Below are 24,813 nucleotides of genomic sequence, written 5' to 3'. Positions count from 1 at the left end.
TATAATCAATAATTATATGTTTATACTTGAAAATATTTCTTCCTTCCCTCTATATGTAACAAAAAGCATTTATATGAAGAGTATTCATCAATGATAAAGTAACTGATAATTTAAAAATCTTTGGAATTTTAATCTGTAAAGTTTCAAGGATATTAACTTGAAAATACACCACATAAATAAGTTGTGGATTTGTTAAAAATTATTTGTGAAAGAGCTAAATTATTTTAAGTAGTCCTGTATTTTCCTTTCCTTTCTCAGAAAGATTTTCTGAGATTAAATATAGTAGCTGACAGTATACGATTTTTTTTCCCTCTAACAAGGGAACATCAAACACATTTCACTAGAGATAGTTATTTACATTAACAGATGTTCAATATTTAGGCCTTCTAAAAATTTTAAGCTTCATTTACTAAGAATTTCTTGATTAAAAAAATTGGACTCCATCTGTTCTCCCTCGTAGATGAGTGGACCTGAATACTAACATTGAATTAGCCAGCGAAGCTTGAGAAGCACCTGTGTGTCATTTCACTCTGACACCCCTAGAAAGATCTTGCTTGCAAGTAGCGTGTATAATTAGGTAAGGAAAAAAAGGATTTCTCACACCTAAGTCATTAGTTCCTATAAAAGTCCTTCAGACCCACAGGTCCTCCATGCCCAGCCAGCCCGGCCCTACAGGCACACCCAAGTACTTTGGTCTACAAGTGGGACTAGAATATTTTCACTTTCTCATTTCACAGGAAGAGTAAATACTCGGATGATCAAGAGTGAATGTTCCTGAGTAAGCAGGGTTTGGGAATTCTTTGACAAGTGCTAGATTTTGAATGACTGTGTCTTATTGATGATTACTTACCGTACAGAACTCTGGCTAACACTAGAGCTTATCTGAATGCCCACAATAATGGGGGTATGCATAGGAGATGTTTGGAAGCAAAGGGAATCACAATTCTATAGACAATTGAGAACTTTCAGTCTCAAGATGCTAAAAGTGTTAAAGAGCTAATGCTGTACTGAGGTAAGTTTGGTCTTAATATTCGCTAGAAGAACAGAAGGCAATTTCTATGTGTAGAAAGAACAAAATATAATAGCGTATATGCATATTAGTGTAAAGACAAAATGTAAAGAGAACAATTCTTTTTTTAAATTTTGATAATGGGATCTCAGCAAATAAAACCATGCAGAACCTAGGTCTCTGGCAGCAATTTGTTTAAAACAAGACTTGTAGCTGGGCAGTGGTGGTGCTTAGGAGGCAGAGGCAGAGGCAGGAGGATTTCTGTGAGTTCAATGTTAGCCTGGTCTACAAAGCAAGTTCCAGGACAGCCAGAGCTACATGGAGAAACCCTATCTTGAAAAGCCAAACCAAACCAAAGCAAACCAAACAAACAAACAAAACAGAAACAAATACCAACCAACCAATCAAACAAACAAACAAACAAACAAACACAGAAACACAACTTATATAAGACGACCACATCGAAGCCTCTTTTCTTGCTCTGGTTTAAACTTTGTCATCGTCTTGTCCTCTATCTGCTTGTACTTCTTCCTCAGCCCATATATTTCTAAAAAAAATACAAATCCCCTTTCTTTCTTTTTTAAAAATAATTTTCTGTTATTTTTTTGAGATTATAATATAATTACACAATTTCCTCCTTTTAAACCCTTCCATGTATACTCCTTTCAAATTTATGACCTCTTTTTAATTGTTTTTGTTGTTGTTGTGTGTTTGTGTTCTTTTTTTTTTTTTTTTTTTTTTTTTGGTTTTTCGAGACAGGGTTTCCCTGTGTAGCTTTGCGCCTTTCCTGGAACTCACTTGGTAGCCCAGGCTGGCCTTGAACTCACAGAGATCCGCCTGGCTCTGCCTCCCGAGTGCTGGGATTAAAGGCGTGCGCCACCACCGCCCGGCGTGTTTGTGTTCTTAAATACATAAATATAACTTGTCCAGAATGTATAGTTTTTGAATTTGTATTTGTGTGTGTATATATATAGATATAGTATTGTGTATATATATATATATGTGTGTGTGTATGTGTGTGTACAAATAGTATATAATAGTATAGCATATATAGTATTTGTATATATGTGTGTGTGTATGTGCATGTATACACACACACACACACACACACACACACACACACACGCACATATATATGTTTTCAGGGTTGACTACTGGTAGGATAATGCACTTCCCTAGGGGAGACAATCTTCCCGGTTTCAACATTTCTTAGTTGCTTGTACTTCTTTTTGTAGGGCTGAGGCCCCATGAGCCTCCCATCATCCATGTTAGCACGTCTATTGCTGTTGCCCTTGTACGGCTCATGCTTAAGCAGTCATGTTGGTGAGACTCTTGGGTGTAGCTTCTGACATTTCTTGGAGATGCAGTCTCACAACAAACTTCCTGTTCCTCTGGCTCTTACACTCTTTCTACCACCTCTTACACAATGATCCCTAAGTCTTTGGTGCCAAAATTGTGTTGTAGACCTATCAGTTTGAACTGGGCTCACAACTCGCTGGCATTTTGACCAGTTGTGATTTTCTTTAATGGTCTTCATCTGCTGCAAAGAGAAATTTTTTGATGGGGGTGAGGATTGCATTCATCCGGCTAGACTCTGGAGAAAGATGTGTCCCCTTTTTCTTATCCCTTTGTATTCTGAGAAGTTATAATGTATAACATGATCACATAAGTGGCTGTGATTTTGCCTACAGGGAAAACTCTAGAGTCAGGAAGTATTTGCATCAAAATGATCCTACTTTTTGAATGTTGTTGTCCATGTAAATCCTGATAAAACAGACAATGTTCTCTTAAATATTCAATCCTTCAAATAATGGAAACCTTCAAACAACTGTACATTCTAGATATTCCTGCCCCCTTTAGTACTACCACCACTGTTTTATGGGGTTTATTTGTTTGTTTTTTGGTGTTGGGGCTTATGTGTACCCTGATATTAAGAAACTTTTTTTCACATAAACACATATGATCAGAGAGGATCTGTCCTGGTAAATTTTATGTCAACTAGATACAAGCTAGAGTCATTGGGAAGAGAGAGACCTGAGCACTGGGAAAATGTTTCCATATCATTATATACAAGTCTGTTGGAGCACTTTCTTGATTATTGATTGATATGAGACATCCCAGCTCACTGTGGATGGTACAATCCCTGGGATGGTGGTCCTGAGTCATATAAGAAAGCAGGCTGAATAATCCATGAGGAGCAATCCAGTAAGTGATAATCCTCATGGCTTCTTCTTCAGTTCCTGCCTACAGATTCCTGCCTTGAGTTCCTGCCTTGACTTCATGCAGTGATGACTATTGCCTGGAAGTGTAAGATGAGATTTAGATTTGTTTGTTTGTTTGTTTGCTTTTCTTAATAGGGTTTCTCAGTGTAGCCCTGGCTGTCCTGGAACTAGCTCTGTAGATCAGTCTGGCCTCGAACTCATGAATCTTCCTGCCTCTGCCTCCTGAGTGCTGGGGGATTAAAGGCGTGCATCACCACCACCCAGCTTGGAACTGTAAGATGAAATAAACCTCTACCTTCATAAGCTACTTTTGGTCATAGTGTTTCATCACTGCAATAGAAACCCCAACTAAAAACGAAATTGGTTCATGAGACTGCTATGACAGGTGTGACCAAGTTTTGGGGAGGCTTGGGAAGAGCTTTGGAACTTTGGGCTAGAAGAGCTATTGAGTGTTCAGAGCTTAATGAGGTATTGTGGGAACTTGGATGGTCATGCTGAGAGCAGTTTAGACAATGGAGGCCTAGCTTGTGAAGTTTCAGAGGGAAATTTGAGAGTGCCTTAGAGAATGTTTAATATTTTGAATTAAGAATCTGTAGTTCTGGTCATCTCAGGCTGGAACACTGGCTGTGATTAAGAAGAGACTGGTATCACTAAGGCAAACATCTTCTGGTAAATGTTTCCTTGGGTCAACAGACAGAAGTTGTAGTTCAGAATGAGCCTAGGCTGTATTTTTGCTGGTATCCCAACTTGGTAATATGTAAGAGTATCCTAGGTGGTACTGGTTTTGAAGAAATGAAGGAATCATGAAGAGAATTTGAGGCTTGTCACCGTGAGGGGCCAGATGAAGGTGTAGCCTCAATTGCATTGAAATCCTAAGGATTGAAAAGGTCATGAAGAGAAGCCAAGGCTCGGGACCATATGGCAGGGTCAGAGTTCCTGAAAAGAGCCCAGGAGAGGCTACAGGTGAAGGTGTAGCCCAGGTATAGCAGAGACCCTAGCACTGTGGAGATGCTATTACCATGAGATGACCTCCAAGGACAGCATCTGGTGTGTAGCAGAGCCATCCTGAACCTTCAAGACAAGTTGCACATCCTGTGGATGGCAGAGCCAGAGAAGTGGAGCTACCTAGGCCCTTTGGAGCCCAGAAGAGCATGAGTCCCAGAAGTCTGACACTGAGCTTTATATTGTTAGACTTTGGTTTTACCTTGATCTGATTCTGTGTCCTGACTCTTCCTTTCTGAAATGAGAAGAATGTAACTCCTATTTTTAATTTTCCAGGAGCCCATAGTTATAAGTCTTCGGAATTTTAGAGCTATTTTGGGTATTTTAGAGTTTGAACTTTTAAACTTCAAAGAGTGGTGTGTAACAATCTTTGTACACACTAAGTATGTATCACTCTCATTAGTTAATAAAGAGCTGACTAGCCTATAGCTGGGCAGGAAGAGATTGGGCAGGAGAGTCAGACTAGAAGGGCACTGGGGAGAAGAAGGGAGGAGGAGTTTCGAGTCAGATGCCATGAGACGCAGATTGAGCAGGATGGGAAATACATACATGAGGTAAATGAGCCTTAGGGCAGCAAATAGATGAATAGAAATAGGTTAATTTAAGTTACAAGAGCTAGCTGAAAATGAGCCTAAGCTATCACCTGAGCATTTATAATTAATATTAAGTTCTCTGTTTGGGAACTGACTGGCAGGATGAAAAACTCCACCTACAAAAGAGAGACAGAATTTTTAAAGTGTTTGTCTGAGCTTTTAAAGACTGTGGATTTAAAAGTTGGAATGTCTAATATTGTCATTAATAAATATAATATATATTAATATGAACATGACATCTTAGAGACAACAAGAAAAGAAATGTTATGGTTTGATAGTTACATCTTTGTATGTCAAGTTGAAAAGGGTGCAATTGGCTTGGTTAGTTTTATGGTATTTGACTCAAACTAGAGTTACTTGGGAAGTGGAACTCTAGATTGAGAAAATGCCTTCCTAAGATTAGGCAAGTCTGTTGGTCATTTTCTTGATTAATGATTGAAGTGAGAGAGCCCAGCCCACTGTGGGTGGTGCCAACCTTGTGTAGGTGGGTCTGAGTTGTATAAGAAAACAGGCTGAGAAATCTGTGAAGAGTAAGCTTGTAAGTGATGTTGTTCCATGGCCTCCGGTTCAGTTCTTGCCTTCACATTCCTGCCTTGAGTTCTTGCTCTGACCTAAGCATTATGAGATGAAATAAACCCTTTCCTTCCCAAGTTGCTTTTGGTCATGGTGTTTTATCATAGCAATAGAAACACTAACTACTACAGGAATTAAATTTTAGCCTTATTTTTGTTTTTTTCTCCTGTCCACATTTCTTTCTTTCAGTTCGTCTGACCATTTTTGCTTAGGTTTCCTCTACAGCAATGGAAATGAGTGAAAGCATTATTGTACTGATTTTTTGTCTACTTGACACAAATGTGTCACCTGGGATGACAAAACTTCAGCTGAGGAGTTGCCTCCATCAGACTGTCCTTTGGGTGTGTCTATGGGCTATTTTTCTAAACTAATCATTGATCTGAGAGAATCCATTCCACTATGGGTAGTACCACCCCTAAGCAGATGGTCCTGGGTTACATGAAAAAGCAAAATGAGCAAGCCATGGAGAGCAAGCCAGGGAATGGCATTCTTCCATGTTCTCTGTCCCAATCCTGCCTCCAGGTTACTGAGTTGGATAATGTCATGACTTCCCTCAGTGATGAACTATAAACTGTAAGCTGAAATACCACCCCCAAGTTGTTTTCTGTCATAGTTTTTAATCCCAACAACAGAAACCCAACTAGGATAATTATTTTTAATTAATATTAATTGTTAATAATGTTTTTCTACATATTATACCAGAACAATTATAAATTATTTTGGCATATAATCCATTTGAAATGAATGAGAACAGTATATAAGACCAGGAGCCTGACACATGATATAACACTTATCTTAGTAACACAAATATTTCCTCATCTGCATTATAGATATTTGCAAACCAGTCCACTAAAGGCCAACCTTTCCACATCATTATTTTCATTCAGTATAAACCAGCTAATAATAATATAATAATCACACTCTAAGTCATTACCTGAAATTGGAAAGATGGGTGTTGGTGGTGTAGATATTACTCGAGGGGATGTATTGTCTTCTAAATAAAAGTGTGCAGTCTGGAAGCATTTTCTAGAAAGAAAGAAAGAACACATAAGAGGATGACATCTAAGCTTCTTGAAAATTATGATGGAAATTTCTAGATTACAACAAAAGTGGACACATGACCAGAAGAATAACTATTGAATCCATATCTGTTTTCATAAGGCAGAAATACTAAAGAATTTCACGTCATCTGAGTTTACCTCACTTTTACCAGCACCAGATGTGAAAGAGTGGGAAGGTATCTGACAAGCTGAAAGCAGAGGTAGCATTTGAAGGGGCACTGGGTGCTAAATGGTACTCTGCAGATGTAGGAAACATCAGTGTCTTAGGTATTCTCCTATATTGGCATATACCTAGGTGTCTGGCCAACTTGGCGGGACATGGGTTGAAAGTAAAAAAAGTCCCTATAGTACATTCTTTAAACCATGTTCTCTGGAACATATTCAGCGGGTATGAAAAGCTATGTCTATACAGAGATGAAATTCCATTATGGCATCATTTTGAGGAATAAAGAAAGCAGCTTTTACTGTACAATAATGCAGCAGTGATGAGACTTCAGGATAATGAACACAGAAGCAAAACCAGAGGTGATTTTCTTTCTGACAGATGCTAGTCCTGTTGATGAGCATTTGGAGAATGAATATATTTAGAATCAATGACAATTGTGACCTACAATGTCACCTGCATCTATTTTCATTCAGATAATAAGAGTAACATCTGGTGAGAGCACACTACAAAGTACCGAGCAGAGTTAAGACGCAACTGCTGCTATAGACAATAAAGCAAGCCATCCCTTCATTTAAGAAATTTAGGTACTTAAAACTGCTAATGATTCTTTTTTGATGTGTGTTATTTTATTGAAATTACTCACTAATGCTTGAGTTTCAACAGAAATATCTCTCTAAAGGAAAATGTTAATATTATTTTCCATTTTAAAGCTTCAAGCTACATATTATTTATCCTAATGAGCTTTAACATGACATTTGTTCTTACTCAGTGACCTCCTAAATCTAAGGATTTGTCTAGTAAATCAGTTCCCTGGATACAGTTCTTGAATGGCCTCTCACTGTTATTAGAATCATATTGTCATCTTAGCAAGGTCTGCAAGGCCCTAGCTTCCACCAACCCCTGTCACTTCACTGCTGATGACCCCTTCACCCAGCAGGCTTCAGCTCTCTCTGCTCTCTTTTTCTCTCAGAGAAACCCACATGTACCACTTTAGTATCTTGAGTATTACCCTCCCTCTCCCCACATGCCTCCTTCCCATTACTTTTGCATCATCCCAAATGCTAGAACCTCTGAGGGCTCCGGATATCTCTGTCACTATTCTCCCTTTGCTTGCTCTGTGGCGCATGCTACTATGAAAAATGCAAATCCTCCTCTACTTAGGATGGGACTACATCTGTATAAAATCTAGCTGTAAATGCATTAAATACATACCCAACCCATCACATGCCATGACTTAGCAAAATAGTACAAGGTAGAGTGTTGGTTATTTGCTTCTGTGATAATGTGACTGGAAATTTTTAGTTATTGTTACTGCCCAGCAACTCAAGAAACTAGTAAACTTCATATGGCCAGATAAATCAAAGTCAAAATTTAAAGTACAGTTTCTACTGAATGTGAACTCCTTTGGTAGTATGGTAAAGACAAAAAAGGTTGAGTCATCTTAAGCTAGGAACCTTCCATTATTTGTGCACTTATTTCTATGTTTTTACATTTATAGTCTTCTTCACCCAAAGATAAGCCAATAATGCAAAATAATTAATTACTACAATATTGTTCATAAAAGGCATCATGTTATAGGTACCTTAAGATACTTTTTTTAATGAATGTAGTATAAAATTGTGTATTTATAACTTATTTTGTAACTTTACTGTCAAGAGAAAAAAAAAACCCATAAAGCAACAATGTTCATAACAAGGCACAGCACTTGGCTCTGAGAGTGTAAGACCTTGAAAATCACACCTGAGAGAACAGTAGAGCATCTTTCAGAGACTGCAGTAGTCTAAGAAGATGAGTGAATAAAGATCAAGTGTCAAAGGGGCCCTGACACCAATTTCATCTTGGAAAGCAGAGTGTGCAGTCACATGAGGAATGGGAAAGTTGGAAACAACCAGGCCTACAGTAAGGAAACTGTGTTAATGGTGGTCCACATGAGTGGCTCTGAAGCCACACTGAAGCAGGCTGTCTGACACTGGCATGGAGGTGATGGACTTGGAACATGCCTTCTGGGACTTCCTGCAATTCACAGCTGCAACATGAATGCTTTAGCAGCACCCCTGGTATTTAGTTAAGGTTCAGTTTGGGATTTTTAGTAACAAGGGGCTCAATGTCATGAATCATATTTAGTTGCTAAACATTTCTTCCTTCTAAGAACTTAAAGCCCATCCTCCCATAAATATTGCCAAATGGTACAGGGAGTAGGTCTACTTGCAGTAATGTTGTGCATACCTTTCTATTGGTATCTATCTTCTTGGTAGATATATCTACTGGATCTAGTTCATATTTTATATAGTTTTAAATTATGCGATTCACAATGTTTTAATGTCTAAACCTACTTATCCATGGTTCTTTCTTTTTCTGATTTTTTATTTGACATTTATTGTCTAATAATTTGTATATATAGCAGACAATTGAGCCTGCTTTGTTCTTGCCAATTAGTATTTCTCCTGCCTGCTTTAATCATGATTCTCCTTGGGACCTAAATGTCTTACTCATCAATAGGCCAGGCAAACATTGTCTTCTTTCGTGACAGTTCAAAGATATTTGATCTGTGAAATAGCTTTCACTCCTAAGCAGATTCTAGAACCCCAGTTCGTTTATCCACTGCACCTGCCCCAAATTTTCATTTTTTATGTATCTATAAAAAAATTTCTTTGAAAAAAGTAGCTATTGAATCCAAAAGTGGTCTTGCATTTCTGGGCACTGAAATATTTTATTTTAATTACTTTAAGTAATTGGTTTTTAGGGTAGTTATTTTATAATATACTTGTTCTTTGCTATATACTTACTACATTTTTAAAAAGATAGGTCTATGTTTTTTGATTTCACAGAAACCCAACTCTTAATACAGTGACAAGAAGAAAATGGTACTCGGTGTTTGTTGAATTAGATGGATTTGTAGTAGTAAATAAATCCTCACAACTGTATGTTATTCAGATGCATGATAGACTCTGTTGTCTAACTAAGCCTTAAGTAAGACAATGTAAATTTTCAAAACATTTGAAAGGGACAGATGAAATACATATGTAAAAAAATATATGGATAGATGGTTAAATAGATGGACAGAAGATAAGCTGGCAACTCTAGGAGAATGGGAAGAAGGAAACATTTAATAGAATATAAAAATGTAAATAAAAACATTGACCTTGTAATTTGCCATGTTGCTAATGTGTGTTAGAGCCATTGGGTTAATATCAGTTCTGCTAGCTTCAAAAACATAATGAAATCTTCACTACTTTTTGAAGATAGGTGGCCCAATAATGATACTTGGCACTAATTTTCCTAACATACCAAAAATCTTGTATGAGGAAGAATTAAAATTGTTTAGTCATTTAGGTATATTTTATATGGAAGGTGACATTCCACTTGAAGGTAGTATGGTATTAGGAAGCCTACATTTGCTGTGGGATGTCCTGTATGCTGTGAATATATGTTGCTATGATTGATTGATAAATAAAATGCTGATTGGCCAGTAGACAGGCAGGAAAGATGTAAGCGGGACAAGGAGAGAGGAGAATGCTGGGTGGGAGAAGGCTGGGTCAGATCATGCTGCCAGCCACCATGATGAGTAGCAAGATGTAAGTAACCAGTAAGCCATGAGCCACATGGCAAGGTGTAGATGAATAGAAATGGGCTGAGTTGAAGTCTAAGAGCTAGACAATGGTAGACCTGAGCTAATGGCCAAGCAGTTTAATTAATATGAGCTTCTGAGTGATTATTTTATAAGCGTTTGTGGGGTCTGTGGGGCTGGGCAGGACTGGAGAAAACTCCAGCTACATACATTCAGTACTGTTAGTTCTCTCCAAGGACTCACAAATATGAATTTAAGGTCAAGAGATAATTTATATTTCCTAGCCCCATTTTCCTGGTGGAAAACAACTGTATCTACAGAATGTTCTGTTCTGCTCTACTTTTGATGATGTGCTGTTTTGCCATACATAATGTTGATATGCTCTAAAAAAATTGAAGTTTTTCTTTCTCTAGAAAAGACTATTTACGAATCTTCCCTGTGGAAGTAGTTTTGCATCTTAAAAACTTATGGTGTGGCTCATGTAAATTATACCTTAAAACATCTGGAAAACAATTTCAAGGCATATTACTTAATGTATGACAAGTTTAAGTCTCTATATTCCATCTGTTCCGAAAAAGCAGTGAGTGTCTTCACGTCTATGTGCTAAGTGTTGATAACTGTGTCTCCTGCTAATTATCACTCCACCATGCTGAAAAAAGTGATGACTGTTTTAAACTTGTAGACATAGGTCCCATCAATCAATGGTAATCTGATTATTTAATTTACACCTTTTTTCACAGTATTTAGAATTAAAAGCTGGAAATGTGTAATTATATCCCTTTTCAAGAGTCCTCATACAAATACAAAACAACATTCAGAAGCTTCGTTCACTCACAGATTAAAGAAAATCTCACTGCACACTTCAAGATGATCTTACAGGTACCACCCAACATAAAACAGAAGAAACACATTCATAGGTCAGAAGTGATGTAACCAAGGCCACCTAGTAAATTAGAGGTGGGCCTGGGGAAGGGACTCAGATTTTGCCATCTACACTTTGTTCTGTCTTTCTGCTAAACTGTTTTCTCTCAGTGTCTCTACAAAGCACAGGTAAGCACTCAGGTAAATCAGACAAAGGATAGGACTCAACTCACGTTGAGGTTAATTTTTCTACTAAAAATTGCATTAGAAAAACATTTAAATATTTTTTTAAGAGTTTTATCGCTTTACCTCCCACATTTAGGTCTTTGATCTTTTCATTTTTTTCACTCATTATTTCCTTATTTTGCATATATATATGCAGGGAGCAAATGTGTGTGGAGGTCAGAGCAAATTACAGTAGTGGATTCTCTCTCTCTCTCCATATATATATATATATATATCTCGTGTGTGTGTGTGTGTGTGTGTGTGTGTGTGTGTGTGTGTGTGTGTGTGTGTTTTATGAGGAAAAGGTCCAACCTGTGGATCTCCTATTCCCTCATACAATTTGTTGAAATGATAGTCTCTGTTCACGAGGACTTGGGACTCTTGTCTAAAATTTGTTGATCACAAACATAAGAAATTATTTCTGGGTCCTCAATTCTACTTCATTGAACTGTGTGCTTATTTTTAGTGCCAGAACTTGATTCCTTGATTACTCTAGCTCTGGAACAAACTTTGAAGTCAGGGAGTGTGAACCATTCATCTTTGCAAAATTTTCGTAGAAGAAATTTACAAGGTAAGTCCTGATGACTCCAGGTTAGGAGCTACCTTCTTAGACATAATAGTAAGTCATAAGCAACGACAGAAAAAATGAATGAAGTGAACTTCATCAAAATACAAACATTAATATATTAAAAGACAATCTACAAGTAAGAAGTCTGTACACAAAACAGAAAAAAATTGTAAATTGGATAATGGTGAAGGACATGTATGTAGTACATAAAAAAAGAATGCTTACAACTCAGATATAAGAATCATGGACTGAGGAGAAGGTTCAGTTGGTAAAGCACTTGCCACACAAGTGTGAGGGAGGACTGGGATTTATATATCTAAAATATACAGAAAAGCCAGTAGGCATGGCAGCCTGTATGCCGTCCTAGAACACTGGAAGGCAGAGACTTGGAAATTCCCAAAGCAAGCTGACTAGTCAGACCAGTTCAAAGAGGGAGATCTGGGTTCAGCAAGATCTGGGTTCAACTCTGACTCCTCATTTGAGGGAGGGAGATTGAGGAAGACACCCAAGATGAACCTCAGGTATCCCCATAAATGAATAGACACTTGTACAAATACCCAAATGCACACATGCACCAATACCTGCATCACACACACACACACACACACACACACACACACACACACACACGCTCGCACACATGCATGCATACACGCACACACTCAGCAAAATAAAAACAAAAAGCAAATAACCTAATAAAAAATAGGCTGAAAAGGATTTGAGCACACAGTTCTCTAAAGATATGAAATCGCTGAATAAGCACAAGGAAAAAACTGCCCAGCACTATTAGTCACCAAGGAAACTCTGAACAGCGCTAAAATGCATTGCACTGCCCGCTTTAAACAGACGGCCTTTATTATCTATGTGCTTTATCTCATGAAAGGGCCAGCTTTTTTTTAATTTAAGTTTAAACAAAATTTTGGAAAAACTCACAAGGACTGTTGAGTACTACACATAACGGATTTTTTGTTTGTTTGTTTTTTTGGTTTTGCCTTAGATTTTCTTTTTTTCAGTATGCTAAGTAATGTCTTTATTTCTTCAACTTGAAGTCAATTCCAGAGGGCTCTTCTTTTCCTAAAAAGGATGGGCCCTAAGACACTGTAGAGAAGCAGTTGAGCAGATGTGGCCAGGCCAGCACCTGCATATGCTCTCCTGTTTTACTGCAGCGAGTTTTCTTCAGAATGTTCTTTGCAGGGCTCTCCTTGACCTGCACTGCTTCCTGTTAGTGTTTTCTCCCTTCCCATGGGCTGTGGCTTTCACACATACCTAAAATGCACCCATTTTGGCTGATTAAATTACATTACATTGGAATTTGAATAATTCACACAAACCTTGAACAGGAGACTATTGTGATTGGGCACAATTCTCCACACCCCCAGTGTTTTACAATCCATCTAGAAGTTATTTTTTCTAGTGAGTTAATTTCATGCAGACACATGTAAGACAGATATCTAGCAATGTTTAATGAATTTTGAAGGGGTTTAGCAAAGTGACAGTTTTTACCAGCATATTTAATAGACAAAATACATACATAAAACCACCCAAGTGTTGATCTTTTAACTGCATCTTGTGTTCAAGGTACATGAAATAGTGTTTGTGAGGAAAAGAGAAACATTTTACTGGTGAGGATCAACTGGTCTTGACAATTTAATCTGACTTTCCTAACAATAGATAGTGGATAATCCATACTAACAAAGGTTAAGAACACTTGGATTTTAGTTTCTCATGAAGTATCAGACCATATTAAACACATTGAATTTTAAATTTGCACAAGATAGCTAAGAACAAATAATAGAAATTATGAAATTTATTCTAATTATTTCATTTAAGTATAAATCACCTGCCACTTCATTAGAGTTTAACATTAGCACTATTTAATATGAAATATATCTTGTCATATCTTCCATCTTTTCTTAAATTTATTTAAAACAAGTTCTCATTTATCCAAATATTTCATTTGCTAGGGAAAATCAGTTTAGGCAAAAATGAGTAAAGCAAACAAACTGAATATAAAAATGCATCCAAAAAAAAAAAATGTGTCCACAAATTTGAACAAGTCTAGTGGGGGGTGGGGTGGAGAAAAACCTAACAAATGCTGGCTGAGTGACAATGACGGACTGTGTGCAACGCTCACAGACGGCTAGCCATGGCGTCCTCTGCACTGTAGAATCTGTAGAAAGAGACAGTAGTCACGGGAGCACAGACAGAAGAAGGCTGCTTTGCCTCTTGATATGGACTAAATGGGCTCCTAACAAAAATGTGGTCTGTCGGCACATCCTGGTCTGTTCTGTTGCACAAGAGCAGTCAGATCTGAGACACAGTTGCTTGTAGAAGTGGTCTGTTGTAGCCCAACAATAGAGCTACATGCAATGACAAGCTTGAGTCTTCACGGACTTGGGCACATTCAGTTTAGTTCATTCAGCTGCCTGGACCCCCTGCCTGGAATGCCTTTGCCTTCATATCCCTCATTTCCAAATCACATGTAAGTCAAGCTCAGCAACTGTTTGATACATAACTCTGTCCGTCCTGGCTTCTTGAGGGCTCACGTTCTCTTATAACTCTGCATTAGACTTTGGCCACTATGCATATATGTTTGTGTAACATTTAAAAAGTTTTTCATAGCAAAGTATTTTCTCTCAGCAAGCATGAGTTCCTTAAAAGCAATGATTCTTACTCAAATTTTACTGTTGCTATATTTCCCAACAGTTAGTTGGCACAGTTACTAACTAGATACAGGGGAAACAGTTAACAATTAGACTGAGAAAAAACATTTCGGGATAACAATTAGAGAGCAGTAATTTGAACTTATAAAATGCTGCCGTTTAACAAAAGAAGTTAATTATAGGCCTCTGTACACAATTGTTCTTATGAGGAAAGCATAAACTACTAAGTGAAGCCCTTTCTTGGCTTATAAACAGGAATTCTCCTATTACCATCATTGAGTTCTTGTTTTCCAAGAAACAGTTATACGGACTTGTGTCATGTCCTTGGTAAATTCATGAAATAGTTGTCTGCTGTGCTTGGTACAAAGGAGAGAGCTTATTATACAGGCCACTGCCCTGGTCCTTTAAAGTTTTGAAGGATTAGTGAAGAACATGGAGGCATATTTCAGCTTCAAAGCCAGTAATAATTTTTTTAATGTCTTTGCATCTTAACATAGTCATTTCTCATATCTTTATATTTCAGTTGCTTCAATTTTGCTCTTGTGTATATGCTATCATTTTCCCATGACTGTGTACAGTTGATACACACCTTTTAAAAACTCATAGTTTTCATATAAAATTGTTCTCCTAAATAATAACTTTTGTATTTGTAACAGTTGCTAAAAGGCCTATAATTAATGGTAAGTGTTATGATGATGTTAGAATGTTAATTTGGTTCATATGAAAGTAGAGCTGTCAAGACATCTTAATAAACATTAACTAAAGTCAAAGTTCCTCTATTTACCTTCCATTCCTTAAGTACAGAAAACATTAATCTTTAGATTCATAAGTTTGCCTTCTTCATAGATGAATAAACTAATAACAGCTTTAGTGTAAAGGGAATTTTGAATATGATCTGGAGATCCTTCAGATTAAATATAGGCATAAATCTGAGCTTTAATAATGGAAATTTCCAAAACACTCAACTTACCTCCAATAGATGAGAATAGCAACAAGAACCACTAGACAGATAAAAGTCAGGGCGGATACGATCACAAGGGGGATAACCGCCTTCTTCTCAGACTCCAGCCCCTCAGCTAGACCAATACGAGACTCATGGCTACTATTACTGGCCTCTGTAGTCGGAAAGAATTGAGAGAGTTGACATTTAAGATGGAAAAGTAGTGGCATTTTCCAGCTGACTCAGTGCAACCTGCATTGTTTCTACTTACCTTTAAAGTTCTGACTCTATGATGCAAAGGTTGTCTACACATCAGTTTAGGTAAAATAATGTTTAAAAATTAAGGCAAGATATTAGAGCTACTTAAAAAAAATAGAAATCGTCAGAGGTGGGGGTGTTATAGCAGGATCTGGAACCAATCCTGGTTGAAAAAAAAATTGATCAAAGGAAAACTGAAGCATCAACATTAGAAAATTACTGTTAAAAATGAAGGTTAGGAAACCACAGGGTTACTGAATCACTGTATGTAACCTTGATGTTCTAAAACTAATTATGTGTATTCATTTTAACCTTGTAATTTGGTAAACAATTAAGAAAAATTGATAATTACTTTTCAATCAAACTTTCAATTTTAAATATAGGTTGATTTTACATGTTATTTTCAAAATTCTTTTAAATTTTTCATTATTTGAGAATTTCATGCATCCATATTACATGTTTTGATTAAGTTTGTTTTCAAATTCTTGTCTGTTGTTTTTCTATCAAATATGAACCTTCCCTATTTCACATGAACTTAAAAAAATGCATGTATCTAAGAAACTGCTTTCAAAAATACTTGTGGACTGAAAACATAGGAAGACAAACCTTGAGTTAATCTAAAAGTTGGTGAGCTACTATTTTTATGTTCGATTAGGTACTTTATTGTACAAAATCTTTGAAAAAAAAATCACTGCAACTGAGTTATCCTTCTAGGTTGTCAAAAAACAATTTCAGAACTGTGAATGTTGGTGAACACCCTGATTCTTCTCTGCTTTGAACGGTGTTTAGAGGAAAGCTAAGACAATTATTTATGAGAGCTGTTCCAACTCTACCCAACCCTGGTTGTTGTCTTGAACAGGTGCTGAGAGAGCTAAATTGAAGGTCCCACCAAAGTCTTCATACTTCCAGCATTTGATACAATTCATGTTTTCTACCAAATGTTTTACTGGCAAGAAACACAAAGAGTTCATTTCAAATATGTGACCCTTTAAAATTTGGGAAAATCGAAGCTCCTATATGAAGGATACATATGACATTACTACATGTCTAACCGTGGAGAACTTTTGGTTTAGCACAGCAGCTTCCTTCTGTTAACTTGAGTTGAGGGAATAGGGTTATGAACTTGGATGCATTCATACGGAAATTTTACCAAAGGAATATAAATGACACCCACATTTCCCAGGATCTGAAAATCATTTAGATTATCCATCTTTGCTAGAAAAAAAATGTGGAATTCAAAAGTGTGCCAAAAAACCCCTTTAAACTATATATATATGTATATATATATATATATATATATATATATATATATACATACATATATATATACATATATATAATAAAATATCATAAACCAACCAATATTTGTGTTGTGGTTAATATTCCTATGAGAAAGCCAAAGTTTTGATTATTTTAATTAAGTCATCCATATACTCTGTCTGTGGAGACTCATGCAGACCCATAAGTAATCTGATGATTAATATACTGAAATGTCCTTATAACATTTAAAATGGCATATTGCTTTTTCCATGGTTATCTTCACATTTTTCCTATCATAACTATTACCTAAATGGAAAGAAACTGTGGGAACAAATAAAATAACCTGCTTTGTAATCTTTGGTACTCAGTGATTATAAATGGTGGTTAATATTCTTATCTATATCATCATCTCTAAATTGCAAGCCCAGAATAGATGCTACAACATCACCTGTAATGTTTTAAGAATGCAAATTTGGGGCCCCACTGGAACCCCACTAGATTGTCTGAATAGAGTCCATGCTCAAGTTTAAGGGAAAAAAAGTGAGTTAATAAGTTTACATAAATTTTATGACCACACATATTCATTGTAATATATTATATATTATACACACATACACATATATGGGTATATGTGTATATAGCTAAATATATATTTTAAGCATATGTACATACACACATGAAATATGTCAGGTCATACATGTGATGTATGTGGAAAATATGTGTCTTGAAAGTACATATAACAAATGCAATTACATTTATATGCATGCATTATAAACACACACTATCATCTATCTATCTATCTATCTATCTATCTATCTATCTATCTATCTATCTATCTATCTATCTATATCTGTTTTCTTCTCCATAAACTTTCCTTATAAGCTCTCAGGGAGATCTGAACTTCAACTCTGTGAATGGGGATTTAGAATGATTCTATGGTAGTTACATATTATTGAAACCTAGGCATTTTGTACTAGATGGCATACCTTATGAAAATACAGAAAGTCTGCTAGCAGCTTTGTATGCTATAGAGGGTAACAATTAGTTGTCTTATTTTCATTTATTTGAGATTGAAATGTGCTTTGATAGAGCTTAGTAGATAGTTATTTAAATGACAGTAATTCAGTTAAGCAATAAAGAATAAAATTGACATTTTAAAGGGCTGAGAATAAAACAGCATAACTTTGGTGTGAAAATTTAAGCATAATACATATTTTATTGTTCTCAATCATGTAAGCATGTTCTGAGAGACAAACACTAATAATACATTCCCAGGGTTAGTTTTGTATTGACTCCTTACGCAACTTGGATCAAGTATCTTTTAGTCTGTGTTCATGCACACACACACACACACACACACACACACACACACAAACACACATTAATGATATTATTTTAAGAAATACCATGTAAAATTTTCTACATCTTAGACGTACCTTAAATGATAAGTTTCAGACTAGGGAATATTCAATAATTGGATAAGACAAACTCTCTATTAGTTTATAGATACAGTTTTAAACGCAAATTTTTCCCTAGTCTTATTTGATCTTAGTTCCTTCATTAATTAAGTTATTTCATGAAGATGGATGTCATATTCATATTGCTTTGTCTTCATTAGTGGGAGAGCTTATTCTTAACAGTTAAATAAATCTTATTAGTACATCTAAGAGAAATGGTTCCCTTCAATAATTCTAGATGTAGTGCTTAATTATATACTAGTATATGTGGCCTTTCCATAAGAGTATAATCTTGCAAGAAAGGAAAATAGATTGATTCATGATCTTTCCCTTTAAAATAAATCTGAAGATGTAAAAAGAAAAACAAATACTATAATTGAGGACAGATAACAGTTTGCATATGTAACAACATTGCTGAGCACAGTGACCCAAGGACTCATTATTCCCTCTCACACATCAGTTCATACATTGAAGATGAAATGCAATGTTAAATGGATATTGAGTCAGAATACAGAAAAAAGAAACTTCCCTATCTACGCATATAAATTATTAATTGCTGCCACACTAAAGAATAAACAATTAATTTGAATGATGAAAATAACTAAGAGAAAAATATTTTTAATGACATTGGTTCTATATTCTGAATTTTGAACATTAAATTCTATGCAATTACTACCCAATATTACATTAGATTATCTTTTGACTTGCTAAGATTTAAATACTTTTATTGTTAATTTAAAAAACCTTATCACTTAATCAAAGCAATTCATATTTTTGCCATGAATTCTATGGAATTACCTAGTTATTCATATGCTTAATGGAATTAAACTTGAGTTTTGTTACCATTGACATTTAAAGCACACATGTATTGTATATCACAATCTGCTCCAAGAAACATCTGGCTAACAAACCAATTTGCATAAAATATATTAACAATGAAAAGCATCTCTACAGAAAATGCTTTAGGCTTTTTTTTAAACATCTTGTCACACAATACCTATATGCACTATGCATATTCATGTCTATTATTTAAGTAGGAAGGACAAATAGTTTAGCAAACACGAAGTAGAATGTATTTTGCTGGTTTATACTGCCCTCTTTAGGCAACATAAAGAAGCTCAAAGAAAGATAGTTTTAAAACACTATGTTTATAAAAAAAAATCTTCCTTAGCTATTAAGTCTAAAACCTGTGATTCTTTCTAGAAGCTCTTCCAGCTACTGTGGACATTGCTTTCCATTGGTGGGCAGGTGCTTATAGTATATTACTGAGATTTTAAATCCAATAGGATTAGTTTACAACTTGCTTTAATATACGAGTGTGAACATTTAAATGGTCTCAACTCAGCACACTGTGTTGTAATAGACCAATGGTGTATTACACATACTTAATTGATTATACACACAATAGAAATCCTGTAGGATAAGAATTAGTAACACACACACAAAATTCTATTTTTGAAGATAATTAAATCAAGGACCAAAATATGTTGAATATTCATTTGAAGTCATAAGTAGAATCACATTTTTAAGAGCTATAAATTGATTTGTTGGGTGCTTTGATTAAAAAGTGAAGATCTGCTGGTGTACCAGAATTCTTTTCTTCCATGAGGCTTCCATTTAACTTTCATAGCAAGAAAATTAGCACATCTCATTCTATCCCTTTGCTCATGACTAACCTGCCTCTGAACTGTTGGATACTTCTGAGTGCCCACTATTAACAGATGGTGTGGAGGACCGTGGAGATCCCGGAGCTATGCCTGTGTCATCTGCTTCCAGCACACCATCAGGGTCCTTTTCATTAACATCTGGAAAACTGAAATCTGTAGAAGTCTCATTATCATTAAGGCTATCTGAAGTGCCTTGCCCTGACCCACTCTCTTCATCACTTGTCAGAACTGTCCAGGCTTTAGAATCTGGGCTGAGGGGAAGGACAGCACTGCCTGCCGGAGTGTTACTGTCCTCTTTCCCCTCACTGTTCTTCTGGGGTAGAGGATTTGTTGTTGGTGATTTATCAGGACTTTGATCCACACTAGTTACACCTGCGCCTCCATTTTCTTCTTCGGGATTCTCAAATAGCAAATGTGAACCTGGGTCACGCTGATCCACAAGACTATTTTCCTGGGTGTCTGAGTCATTCATTACCTTTTCTTGGGACTCTCTATAGGGTGAACATGACATACACTTATTTATGGGAAAGTGATCACTATCTATGTCATCATAATCATCATCATAGTCATCACCATCTTCACCTCGTACTAAGTCAGCATCAGATCTGGCACTATGAGTCAGTTGAGAAGTAGCTTTAGAAGGAAGAAGCAACTTGGCTGTGGTCACAGAGTCATCTCTGTTGGGAGAAACAGTTGCAGTGGAAATGTACCCACTTCCTAATGGAACAGAATGGTCAGTAGATACAAGTACATCAGTAACAACCGTTTGAACACCAGCAAGTACCTTATCAGTAATAGAACTTTCAGTGAGCATGGAAACTTCCTCGGAATACACAAGCTTGTTTATAAGTGTATTTTGTGGTTCATCAATGGACAGAACAGGAGTAGCAAATGCATGCCCCTCTTTCCGAGGAAAGGCCTGGCTAATGTCCAGATGTGCAGTTTGGAACAACTCATCATTACTGTACAAAGATGGCAGCACTTGCTGGGGACTTTTGCTCTTAAGCAAACCTTGTTCAAAATATTGCTCACTTGTGTAAGGAACTGTTAAACCTTGAAGTGAAGTGGAGTGCGCATGAGAAGGCGAGACATCGAGAAGTGGTACAGATGTAAAGTGCAGCGTGCTTTCCCTTGAAGCAGACTCTGATGCCATGGGATGCAATATGGAAGAGCTACTTTGTTCAACCTTGGGGGTTTCAGCCAATAGTGGATCGCTAGGCACAGATGGAAGAGCGGTTTTAAGCAAGGTGTCAACATCAGAAGCCTGAAAGGAAGGTTGCAGCAATACTTCAGTATTAAAAGGAGATGCGGCCTCATAGAGCAGGGGTTGTGTTGAAGGATGTAATACTTCACTAGAAACAGGGTCAGAGAATGCTGGCTCTGAGTTTGTGCTAAGCACGGGTTTAAGCCAAGTGTCACCAAATGCTTGAGATACAGTGTGTGTAGCTTGAACTGGGAAGTTATTTTCTGGAACTTGACTAATCTCATGATCAAAAACCTTAGTGATGGGATAAGCAAGAGACTCTGGAAGCATGCCATTTATGCCAGAAATAGAAACTGGGGTTTCTTGTGAAGATGTATTCCACTTATTTACAACAGCAGACATCTTTGGCATGACTGTGCTTTTAGAGTGGTACGCCATCTCACTGAAAGAAGACATGTTCAGTTCAGTCTCATTTTCATACATTATCTCACTTTTAGAAAGCGGTTTAACATCATCACCAAACACAGATGTTGTATATGTAAATTCAGCTACAGAAACAGGTGAAGAAATGTTAAGAGTTCTCAGCCCATCTGTGTCAGGTAAAAGCAATTCACTATCAGAGGAGGCTCCAGACCACTCCCCATCACCAGAGAGGGCAGGAGGAGGCTGCAGTAATGATGCAGTTGGAGTAATAAATGAGGACTCAGGCATTGATATATGGCTAGGACTGATAAGTAAGGACCCCTGATCAGATACATCGACAGAATCATGCACAGGTATTGCAGAACTGTAAGGAACAGTGAGCACGTGGTGGGAGCCCTCAAAGGCATAAGAAGGTTCAGGCCCTGAAGAATATGCATGCATAATGACATCACTGCTGGCTGATTCGATTTGAGAAACCATAGATGTTTTATAAAGGACAGCAGATTCACTACTAAATTCCAACGTCTCTGAAGCAGTATGAGTAGTGGCCTGATGAGACACCACATCAGAATATTGAACAAGGCTGGGTTCTAACAGCAAATCACCCCCAGCCACCAGCAGAGAAGCATGCAAAGACAGCTTATCCCTCTCAGCAGCTGAAGTAACTTGTGGAAGGGTTTGAGAAACTGTATGCGGATGGCGAAACAATTCACTACTGAAGGAAGCAGAGGAAAATGGGAGCAAAGGTGCACCATCATAGGAAGACAGGATGGATTCAAATGACACACCGACACTGGGAAATACAGGTGTAGCATGCAAGGCCGAATCACTACTTGAAGCAGCAGGGGTAGTGTTGAGGGTCTGATTGTCAAGCAACAAAGGGGTGACTAGAGGAAAGACTTCACTACTGTAGGAAGGTTGAAGAGGTGTCTCACCATTGTATACTGGTTGAGTTGTCTGTGAATGGAGTACGGTGATAGTGGGAGCCAAATCAAGTGGTCTGGAGGACGGAGTGAAAGCATGTGGTGTTACTTCAGTTGGGAGGTAGGCAAAGGTAGAATAATGAGGCATTTCCATATCTGTGACTGAAGGACCCTGTGAGACCATGGCATCTGGAGAAAATGACTCAGTTGTCTCCCCAGATTCATCAGTTTGTAGGTCCGTGGAGTTAACCTGGAGAAAGCTCTCTCTGCCAGATCCAGTTTCAGACTGTGTTGTTCGATCCGTGGAGCCAGGAAACCACACACTGCCATCAAGATCCTTTAGTGACTCATCTGAACCTGATGAAGCTGCATCTTCTGAAGCATTTCTTGTAGATCCTGGCTTCAGCACATCATATGTGACAGCCTCAGGCATTTCTGAAGAAGATATATATCCATGGGATATATTATCTGAGAAAAAAGGGACAGTAGAGGTTGCGGGGCTGGAGCCTGAAGAATCATCAGCTCCCCTATCGAGCTTGAAATCAGTCAGTAAGTTTTCTTCCTCCCCGATGTCAGTAGACACCTCTTGATACTCTGTTAGGGAAACCATGTTTAAGGATTCTGCAGTCCCAGACAAGTTCATCTGTGGGAAGACAAAGAGAGTTTTAGATCCATCATTTAAGGAGGCTGAAGTAGCTTCCACACTGTGTGGTGGCAGCTTAGTTTCAGTCTGAGAAGGCAAAGAAATTTCTTCTGTATCTAATTCAGCAACTTGTTGGGAAGTAGAGTTCAGAGATGTGTTGAGAACGTCACTCTTTCCAGTGAATTCACTTCCTCTTGTTGGTGATCTGTTAGTCTTGGCTTCGTTATATTTAGTCCCCATGTGAGTATAGTGAGTTGTGGTAGAAACCTGGGGTTCCTTTTTCCTTATTTGATTTGTGGTACTGTCTCTACTGGGATTCAAGCCAGTGTTTTCTTCATTGTCTTTTCCATATTCTTCCTCCTATGAAAGGCAAACAAAATTTAAAGTCGCATAAAGAAATTAGAAGGGAAAAAGTCTAAATATCTTACACAGCATTATATTATGAATCTTCACTTTTAGGACCTTCGTGACTTCTTACTCTCATAGGACACGGTTCTCTTATTCTATTTTCTATTCTATTCTGTTCTATTCTATTCTATTCTATTCTATTCTATTCTATTCTATTCTATATCTTTTGTATTTATTCAACATGCATCTATCATATAACTTTTATTATTCAATAGGAAAAGCAATTAAACTAAATTAAGCCACCTTCATTTTAATGTTGCATAGGAGAACCAAAATAACATCACAAAATATTTGCTTTATAATCTGACCCAGTTCTGCTGAGCACCAGTGTTCAGCTTAGTGGGATAGAATTTCTACCCTGTCCCTCAACATTAGCAGTTTAAGAATCTGCCTAGCTCTCTAGTGTCACTCCACACTAAGTCCCAACACCGAGCTCTGTTCAAACCTTCCATTTCCTGTTTTTTCTCTCATTCTCGGCAGATGACACTCTTGTTCATTTTCCAAGGAAAACAGAAATTAAGAGACAAAAACCACATATGTTCCCAATACTGAAAACACCACCCGATTAAGCCACCCCTCCACAGCCCTGTCCTACTGTAATTGTTAGCCTTTCCTCCAAAGACTCATTCCACATCTGTGTAGGAGTCTACTTTCTCTTGTCTCCTTCCAAACTGAACACAGGGGAGTATTCTGCATTTTCTCAAATCCTCAGATTATTCTAACCAGTTTAAGTGAATTCAGGTCTTTACTGTTGAAAATGAACATAAAAGGAAATCTCAAATTTAACCTCAATTATCATTTTACCTTTCTTTCTCCCTTCTGAACCTAATCTCCACAAAGATATATCATGTATTGCTGCTATACATGACCTAATAATCTCTATGGGCCCTGCACTAATATCATCTTTTCTTATGTTCCCCAACAATACACTTTATCATACCATACCATAAACCATGTAGATTTCCATAACGATTTCATGAGAGCCTGGGGGTACTCACCTATTTTTTCCCATTGCATATTTTGGGGAAAAAGCTATACACCCATCATGCACATATGCTTTAAGTGATTTCTTTCCTAGCAGATTTTAAATTTTATGACATTCAAATTAAACACCTCTTG

At 37.1% G+C, this 24,813-nt stretch overlaps 1 protein-coding gene across 1 annotated transcript in view; it reads right to left on the bottom strand.

Moving 5' to 3' along the window:
• The window catches only part of Ptprz1 (protein tyrosine phosphatase receptor type Z1), a 99,847-nt gene that overhangs the window by 34,834 nt on the left and 40,200 nt on the right, over window positions 1–24,813 (bottom strand). Inside the window, exons 11-13 of the mRNA XM_059256463.1 lie at window positions 20,103–23,646; window positions 15,482–15,626; window positions 6,334–6,425 (exon numbers count right to left, since the gene is read on the bottom strand). Coding sequence (XP_059112446.1) covers window positions 6,334–6,425; window positions 15,482–15,626; window positions 20,103–23,646 — 3,781 coding nt within the window. The remainder of the gene's footprint in view (window positions 1–6,333; window positions 6,426–15,481; window positions 15,627–20,102; window positions 23,647–24,813) is intronic.

This window comes from Peromyscus eremicus, chromosome 3 (assembly GCF_949786415.1).
Source record: "Peromyscus eremicus chromosome 3, PerEre_H2_v1, whole genome shotgun sequence".
Lineage (NCBI taxonomy): Eukaryota > Metazoa > Chordata > Mammalia > Rodentia > Cricetidae > Peromyscus > Peromyscus eremicus.
The sequence above is the reverse complement of the archived record's forward strand: the minus strand, read 5'-3'. Positions and strand labels throughout refer to the sequence as shown.